At 36.6% G+C, this 9,796-nt stretch overlaps 1 protein-coding gene across 1 annotated transcript; it reads right to left on the bottom strand.

Annotated features, from left to right (window-relative positions):
* Nucleotides 1-3,333: 3,333 nt before the first annotated feature.
* Nucleotides 3,334-7,066, bottom strand: LOC128664706 (zona pellucida sperm-binding protein 3-like). Its single transcript, XM_053719514.1, has 8 exons — nucleotides 6,881-7,066; nucleotides 5,915-6,033; nucleotides 5,613-5,716; nucleotides 4,992-5,169; nucleotides 4,800-4,920; nucleotides 4,632-4,723; nucleotides 3,670-3,800; nucleotides 3,334-3,554 (listed from the first exon to the last, which is right to left on the bottom strand). Exons 1-8 carry the CDS (start codon nucleotides 7,037-7,039, stop codon nucleotides 3,334-3,336), a joined length of 1,125 nt encoding a protein of 374 aa, XP_053575489.1. The 5' UTR covers nucleotides 7,040-7,066.
* Between the last annotated feature and the right edge of the window lie 2,730 nt (nucleotides 7,067-9,796).

Here is a 9,796-nt window from a genome sequence, read left to right as displayed (position 1 = left end):
GATACAGAATAATTTATCTAGGAATCAGCTTTATGGGTTTGTTTGAAACTTAGTATTTGAATAGATCGTGTCATGAGGGTCTGCCGTTACATTGGGTTAAAATGTGTGTGATTAGCAGTTTTTGAGATAGCACCATAAGCACATTTTTGCGCGTGCATGTTTTATTGCTTTAGTAAACAATCTTCTCTGCTATTACTGAATGTTTCTCAACCATGGTAATTAGATCTAGGAGAAGTGATGAGAATATAACACTGTAGTAATTGGATGTATAAGAGGAGGATGTTGCAAAATAACTATTTTTTGAGAGAGATGGTTAGAGTAAAGCAAGATCAGTATTGAACCAAATATATTTATCTTTTTAACAAAATAAATATATAGTGGGTGTTTGTGATAGAAAACAGGTTACATTTAATGTATCTTTTTCATTATTGCAATATTTTAAGCTCTAAACAGTGGTATATTACTAATGTGTGTGTGGAGTGTTCAATAGTTCCTGTTATACACTGTCAGAACCCCCCCCCCCCCCCCCCCGCTGTACCCTTTAACATGCGTACAAATTGGTACCCTTGTAGATTGTACCTTTCAAAGGCAAATGTGTACCAGTGCTATGGTACCATATTGTACCCTTAAAAAATGGTGCAAATCTTACCTTTTAAGGGTACTGCCCCAGTGACAAGCCCTTTGTACCTCATGATGGCAAATTTGAACTCAACACAGCATATTACAAATGCTGTTCCATTAAATTTATTATATAACATTCTAATATGCATTCATTTAATGTGTACTTTTGCAGACAGTATTACAATAGCCACACTGCAGTTTTGAAAAAGTTTGGATACTGTAGCCATATAGCAAATCCAAAGACTGCTACAGAACTACCTGAAAGAACCAGGCTAAACAACCAGTTCTAAAAAGAGCTACATGTTTTGTATTACTCTGTATTAGACTCTTAAAAAAACCCATTTAATTTACGGTGACACGCCACATAAAATATAAATATACTAGTACTAAAGCCTGTGTACACGGGCCATTTTTTGCAGTACAGCGGTCCCACTCCTTGCTCTCTCCCCCCTCTCTTTGAGAATTTGTAACTGAAATCCTTTTTGTTTAGTTGATGTCACTAGTGATGTAATTGATTATTAAAAAAAAAAAAAACTTTCTGATCTGTAGGATGATGTCATGGGTTATATCACTACTGATGCCATTAATGTTGTCAGCAATGTCACATGTGATGTAATCAGTGGTCATTGACGTTATTCAAAGCATTAACAACAAACTAAGCATTAACATTTTTGCCAATAAATATACACAAATGCAGACTTTGTTCTACAGACTCAATTAAATATAGGGCTTGTCTTCATATTTTCCAGGGCTGCTTTTTAGTCCCAGTCCTGCCCTGATTTATATCTAGAATACTTCATGTAGAAGTCAAGTGGTTTCAGGGTCTCATGAACACATGATGCACATACCCAGTGCAGCCAAATTTGTACACCTTACCTATATAGAAAGCTGGTCGTGGCCTGTATTACAAACATGCTGCTGTCTGAGTGATATTTAAATGTGGGTGCACGGAGAATAAAAAAGTTACAGAATTAGGTTGTCCATACACACATAGTGTAATTTATTTGATAATGTATTTTCTTCTCTGCATCTTAAAACATGAACAGATATTCTATCATCATTCAGAATTCTTAATCAGATGGAATGAATCTGTGCTCATCTGTTTCACTGAACTGTAGCTGCAGTAGAGATTCAGCAGTTTTTTCTGTTATTCTGCAGGAGCCAAATTTCCTCTTGAGCAAGTGAAACTAAGATCTGGTTTTACAGAATACCAAAGACAACCTCCTACTTCTGCATTTGTCAGTGAACAAAACTGCCAGCTGCTCATCTCCAGTATGTAGACTGGTGTCAGGTAAGGGGGAACCATGAGATGTGATATAGAATACCAAGTAAGGTAGGTAGCAACACATCTTAGTAGTGTGTCACAGTTTGTAACCTGTTTAATTAGCCCTATTTATATACTGAGGCTTTGCCTAGCTGGGGCTTAAAGAGAATACAATATTAACCAACTTTCTTATTTGCTTCTATTATCAATGTTCTCTTTTGGTATCTTGTTTAAAAGCAGGGATATAAGCTCAGGAGAGTGCACGTGTCTGGAGCACGATGTGGCATCAGTTTTGCAAGATCACAGCACTATTTCCCGCCATGTAGTGTCACTGCTCCAGCCACCAACCTAGGTATGTTTTCACTAAGAATGACCTTGGAACAGGAGCAAACTGGTAACTACAAGGTTACACACACACATTGTTCTCTCCATTCCAGCAGCCTCAATGTAGTTAGATTTTACTGCAATATGTTTCACCTGATTATTTCAGGCTGTGTAACTGTAATAAATAAGTTTGTGGTGTCCTGGTAAACAGATGCTATAGTTAATATAACACCTAGATGTTGGTACTTTATGTAGAGTTATTCTTCATATGCCAATTATGTGCATGCGTAAGGGAAGGGAGTAGGAGCTTGATTTAACCTGTCGGAAGTGCTATAAATAAGAACCTAATATGACAAGACATCGCCTGCATATAACCATGTGTTTATTCTATTTGCAGATGTTAGTCAGTTTCTTAAAAGCAATGCACTACTGGGAGCTAGCTTAACTCATCTGGTAAGTCAATGAAAAGACAAGTGTGTTTCCACCAATCAGCTAGCTCTAATACATGGCTGCTGTGGATAGGTACAAATTCTTTTCAACAACAGTACCTTAGAGAACAAAAAGGAAATTTAACAGATGTGAATATGAAACTAGCATGCTCATTTTGACTTTCTGATCCATTTAAAAGACAACTAAATACAGTAGAAACAAAAATTATTTAACTTTTTAATGCAGTTATATTCCGTCATAATTACACTGGGCTTTAAAGCCATTATGACAGAATAGAACGTCATAGCCAACGGCTGTCTTGAGACCTTCTGTGCTTCCAGGATTTGATCGCGGTCTGGAGGGCGTTCCTAGGGTTGTAGGGACGCCCCCCCCCCCCGATCCAATAATTGAAACAGTTGTTCCGATGTAGACACTTTAACCCTGTTGCGAAAGGGTTAAACATTTTTCTACCTCAAAACTAGAATTTGAGCACAATGTTTTGAATTCCACACATTGAAACTGCAATACTTGTTTCCTGGCACATTAAAGTTTCACCCCTACCTATGCCATTAACACTAACAAAGCTAGAACATACCTACTACTGGCAATGCAAGTGTATTTTTTTGATGGCTAGAACTTCACTCTTTTGTTTAAAAACAAAAACACCTACACAAGTCATTTATCAAAATAAATATTTATTTTAGTTCAGCCTGCAGGCCGTGTTTCTTAACTAAATATTTCCCTATTACAGTAGCACAAACCACCAATACAACAAGACTCAGAGAACCAATTGCCACCCACATCCAGAACTCCAGTGAATCCGGATCCTCAGTCACTGCCAATGCGTTCTGATGGTCTGGTCCAATTACCAGTAAAGGTCCTAGAATGGCCAAGCCTTGTTCCTCTACATTGGAATCTATAATAGAAATTAGAATGTAGTAGTGCATCATGAAATTCTAGGTTAGTAGCTATAGATGTATAGAGTAAATTTCTAAGAATTTCATTCAGATTTTGGTTCTTAGTAAACTTACCAGGTCCAGCTTGTCTCTTTCCTCTTCCCCGAGAGGACTGGCCAACTCTTCTGCTCTGAGGAGCAAAAGCCACACAGTTCCCAGTATCACAGCACCTACAGATGTCACTGGTACCTTCAAGAGGGGACCAACTGTGGAGACAAATTAGGCCATTAATACCACATAGAAGCCCATATTGTTGGGGTGTGCAATAGATATCTAGCTTTGACTCACTACACCTTGCCAGAAGAGTCTAATTAGTCTTTTCTAAAGAATTGAATGCTATAATCTAAGGTTATCAGGTGCATGAGCAAAGCATTCAAACGCTAGTTGGGTACCAGTTGTCCTAGCCATCCTCCCAAACATTTTCAAAAATATAAGACCATACTTAAGACAAAATTGAAATTTTACAAGCTACCTGACTTCCATCAATCTTTGCTTTTTCACCAAGTTAGGTCAGATTATTACTTTTAACTGAACCATGGTTGGGTAAAGTGTTGTGACTCAAGCTTTATACTCTCAAATTTATTGCAATATTAAAAGTACTTTATTTCTAAATGATGTGCTTTATCCTTGTGTATTGCTGTGCCTTCAAAAGATAACTGAACAAGCTCAGTTGAGACATGTGCAGCCATCAATCAGCAGCTAGCTCCCAGTACATTAACAAACCCAAACCTACCTAGGTATGCTCAATTAAAAGAAGAAAATTAGTTTTAAACTTTCCAATTAAGATGCCCCGATTTAGGTTTAATTTGTTGCTTTTTAACACTATTTTACAGTGCCTTTGTAGTTATCCACTGGCGAGAGCGAGTGAGCTTTAACACAACCCCAAATACTCATACATATGCAATGAAAGAGCAGATTGTTATGGATGCCTATTTGAACACCCTACTCTTAAATCACTTTCATAAAAAAGGACCAATAGTGTACGAAGTATAACACACTCCATGCTAGCAAGTGAAAGTAAGATGTTTGCTACTCACGTATTGCTGGTTTTACTGAACGAACAAGCTTTATGCAGTGGATCTGGAACCTGGGTAGCTGCTGCTGCTCTTAGGCTGCAAGTGATATAGATCTAGAAAAAAAAAACACAATTCTAACAAGATGTATATTAAAACGCCCCTAATTCATTTTAATAGCTTTATTCTTACAGTGGATACATCTCTCCCAGTAAATCTAAAAGCATCAACTGTGAACTGGAGTTTGTCTGGCTGGGGCCTTGGGGACATGAATACAGATGTGGAATCTGCCTCTTTCCCATCCATCAAGCACCTGAAATTGAGGATTTATAGTAAGTATAATAAACTTTCTAGTGCCTAGCTTTACTAGTGGTTAAGACTCACCCATTAAGAGATATTATTTCATAGCTGGGATCAGAGTTGGCATTGGGATTTAATGTGGCCACACAACTATCAATAAACACTGTCATAGGCACATGGTTGCCAGAATCAACAGAGGCTTCAATATGGAAGACGTCACCCAGTCGGAAGACTGTAGAGGTTCTTGGAGCACTCCAGTCATCTGATGAAGAGCACAAAATATTAGAATTCTGTATTTAAAAAGGGATAGTCTATCCAAATGATGAAATCTTATTTTGATTAGAGCGTGAAATTTTAAGCAACTTTTTAATTCACCCCCCATCAATTTCTCTTCGTTCTCTTGGTATCTATTTAAGAAAGCAATTATGTAATCTTACGAGTTGGCCCATTTTTGGTTCAGCACCTGGGTAGTGTTTGCCGTTTGGTCAGTACATTTTGACACCAATTAGCAAGCGCTACCCAGGTGCTGAACCAAAAATGGGCCAGCTCCTAAGCTTACATAATTGCTTTTTCAAATAGATAGCAAAAGAGGAAAAATTAAATAGGAGTAATTAGAAAGTGGCAAGCTATAGTCAAAATTAAACTCTTGATTCAGATAGACTATCCCTTTAACACCCTTTCTTCAGGGAGTACAAACTTACATACCGTTCATGAGATTTAAAGAGAACCCTAATCTTTCTTCTGCAGAAATAGTAGAGCTGTAAGGCATCCATGTTGGTTTGATGGCGTTGCTGCTCACATTGCCATGTCTGTAGGAAAATGCAGACTAGTGTCAGGAATAGAGATCTAGTATAGGGTTGGTCAATGTTTAATATTCATTGTTAGACAGATTGAAAGATACTTGTGTGTGATCAGATCTGGCAAGCACTTTGTAGCAGAGTTGGTTTGGACAGACTTTTTACTACCTTTACCCAAGTACTCCTCTCAAATAACAGGGAGAGACTCACCGTGGATAATAACATTGGATTAAGACAGAAGCAGCATTGGTTCTTATGATAGGAGAATTGCCAGCTGGAGTGGGGTTGTAGTTCAGGTTTGTGCTGTAGACCATGAATTCAGGTGTCATCTGAGAAGAATTAATTTATATTTATTTACTCTAGATATGGATCACTTGTAATTTCTCAGTTATATCAAATTGTATGGAACTATTCTTAAAACTAGATATATGGATCACTTGAATGTCTAAAATTGCATGAAACTATTTTACTAAGGATATACTAAAGTCTGTATTCCATGCAGTTTCAGTACGTTAACAAAATAGTTTCCTTATGGTAGAAACCAAGAGTATAAACTCATGCATTAGAGAATATAATATGAACACATTCAGCAGCTGCAATGCACTTCTAGGAGCTAACCTGTGATTGGTTGATACACACATTTGTCATTGCATCACCAGATGTGTTCAGCTAAGTCCAATTGCTTCTCTAGATTGGATTCCACTTTAAGCCTTTTACAGGGGTTAAGTTATGTGCTAGCATCATATTACAGCACATTTTGCTTTAAGGGAAAGTAAAATCAAAAGTTTTCAGGATTCAAAAATAAGAAATTGCAAAGTTATTTAAAACTTTGTTGGTATCCTTTGAAAAGCATATCTAGGTAGGCGCAAGAGCAGCAAAAAAGTCCAGGGAGATAGCTGGCTGCACACATGCCTCTTGTCATTGGCTCACCTAATGTTTTTAAATCAAGCTCTTAGTAGTACATTGCTACATCAAAAGACTACCAAGAGAATGAAGCAAATTGGATATTAAAAGAAAATTGTATGAGCTAACAGGGCAAAAAATTAGACAAAACAAAAACAGACAACCCCACCCCCAAACAACTCAAAGCAGTTACATAATATGCCCTAAAAGTAAGCCTTGTAGGAGATTAAGAACTATATTAATATAAGTTTAGAGCTAATCAGATCATATTACCTGTAAGCTGTTGCCACATTCTTCAAGTCCAGCCTGAAAAACTACTATTAGATTTGTACTCTGGGCACTAGGCTGGCAGCTCTGGGGTCCTAGAGTAAGGTCTGAGGCCTTCACCATCTTCCCAATTCCATACAGATCCCTCTGCACTGTGACCACCATACTGGCCTCCTGACATTGCACACTGATAGGCTGGTACTGAGGCTGCTGTCTAGATTGATCAACAACCTGAGGATACCACCTGTCATATCTCTGAGCAACCCCAGACTGAGCAGAATAACTACTCCTCAAAGGTTCCCTTGATCTCCAGCTGCGAGCAGGGACATTCATCTGGCAGGATATACTAACTACCACAAGCACCAGGCACAGCCAGCTCAGCTTTCCCCACAAACCCATTCTGACTACAGCTAGGCAAGCACATGGAAATGTTCCAGGTGAGAAATATTTATACCCATCCATCCAATTGCTTTTAGATTTCACCTGTGGCAGCTAATCAAAGACACCTGATCTTCTATAGAAATCCTTAAAGGGACACTGAACCCAATTTTTTTCTTTTGTGATTCAGATAGAGCATGACATTTTAAGCAACTTTCTAATTTACTCCTATTATCAATTTTTCTTCATTTTCTTGGTATCTTTATTTGAAATGCAAGAATGTAAGTTTAGATGCTGATTTGGATAAATTCATCCACCAATAAGTACTGTCCAGAGTCCTAAAACAAAACAAAAAAAGCTTAGATGCCTACTTTTTCAAATAAAGACAGCAAGAGAACGAAGAAAAATTGATAATAGGAGTAAATTAGAAAGTTGCTTAAAATTGCATGCTCTATCTGAATCATGAAATAAAAAATGTGGGTTCAGTGTTCCTTTAAGCCTACAAATCATCCAATGTTTATTTATCTGTTTTTGTTTATACACCTCAATTATTTTTCTGTATTTGTTTATTTGGTTTATCCATTATGTAGCCTATACGTCTATACGTTTATATATATATATATATATATATATATATATATATATATATATATATATATTGCTTTCCCGTGCAAGATTACAATTACTATAACTATCACAAAGAGTTTACAATCTGATTACTCTATAGAAGTATTACTAAAAATTCTGTTCTGTAAATTGAATCCTTGATGTCATAATATATATACAGTATATATATATATATATATACTATTTTCCTTTATTACAGTTATTATTTAAATAAGACTAACATTTCCTCAAGGAGCTTAAAGAAATGTTTGTGCCTCTTAAAAACTTAGTTACAGTAAAGTCAAAATTAAACTTTAATGAATCAGATAGAGCTTTAAATTTTAAGCAACCTTCAAATGTATTCAAATTGTCTAATTTGCTTAATTTCCTTTGTCAACAAGCATACCTAGGTATGCTCAGGAGCAGATATGCACTGCTGAGAGCTAGGTGCACTATATGCCTCTTGTCTTTGGCTCACCCAAGTTTTGAGCTAGCTCCCAGTAGTGCATTGCTACACCTTTAATGAAGCAAATGTGGTAATATTAGTAAATTCAAAAGTTGTTTAAAATTGTCTGTTTACAGTTTTATCTGAATCATGGAAGAAGAAAAAAATGTGTTTCATGTCCTTTTAATGTATTCAAATACTTTGATCAGTTGTATTTAGATATCAGTTTCTATCACATTGTAAACAATCTATAGTGGAAGTTTAATCAATAAATAAATTCCCCTGATTTTTGTTTCTTTTTCTGTGATCTATAATTGTCTGAAAATCTTCTGACATTGTCAGTGATCTGCAAGAGTATAAAGCAGACTACTTGTTTCTACAGGAAGCACTTTATAAAGGTTTACTGAACAGGTGAAGAAAGAAAACAATTATGTGCACATATGTAAATACATTAATATTGTACAAGAATGTATAAAACTTACATGTACAGATTTAAAGGGACAGTAAGGTCAACACAAACAGATTGGATAGAACATGGCATATACAAAACAATTTTATACTTTACTTCTGTTATAAATTTTAAATAGGTTTCTTTGTTAAAAGCGTAATCATAGGTGAGCTCAGAAGTGTGCATGTGTTTATAGCCTTTTGGCAGTAGCGTTTTCAACAATGTTTATAGCAATACTATACATAATTGCAAACACTGCTACCATAGAATACTAAAGACACCTGCATGCTCCTGAGCTCCTATCAACCATGTAGCTTCAACAAAGGATACCAAGATAACATTTCAAATGTGATAATAGACATAAATTGTAAAGTTGTAGAAAATTGCATGCTATATCTTATGATACATATACAAAATCTGGGAACTATGATTTCCTTTCAGCAAAAAAAAAAAAAGGCTAGCAAATAGGTTTCATATAATGCATTGCTTAGTTGATTAGATCACACATAGAATAGCAAGCAATATTTGTAAGATTACTGATCAAATCACTGAATATTTTATATTGTTTTTTAAACATCATTACAGATGTTTTGGGCACTTGCCAGTACCCAAGATGGCAGCAAATAGGTAGAGGGCGGAGGGTTAGAGAGCTAAGGGGGGATCCAACACAGCATAATATGTAAATATGCCAAATTGTTTTTAAAAAATTAAAAGATACCTTTTATTTTAGTACTGGCAGACTTTCTGCCCGTACTTAAGATGGCGGGGACAATTGTGGGGTGGGGGAGGGAAGAGAGCTGTTTGGGAGGGATCAGGGGGTGGGATGTGTCAGGTGGGAGGCTGATCTCTAAACTAAAGCAAAAATTAACCCTGCAAGCTCCCTACAAGATCCCTAATTAACCCCTTCACTGCTGGGCATAATTCACGTGTGGTGCGCAGCAGCATTTAGCGGCCTTCTAATTACCAAAAAGCAACGCCAAAGCCCTATATGTCTGCTATTTCTGAACATAGGGGACCCCAGAGAAACATTTACAACCATTTGTGC

This window comes from Bombina bombina, chromosome 6, assembly GCF_027579735.1.
Source record: "Bombina bombina isolate aBomBom1 chromosome 6, aBomBom1.pri, whole genome shotgun sequence".
NCBI lineage: Eukaryota > Metazoa > Chordata > Amphibia > Anura > Bombinatoridae > Bombina > Bombina bombina.
Note: the sequence above shows the minus strand (reverse complement) of the source record. Positions and strands in the feature narration are given on the sequence as shown.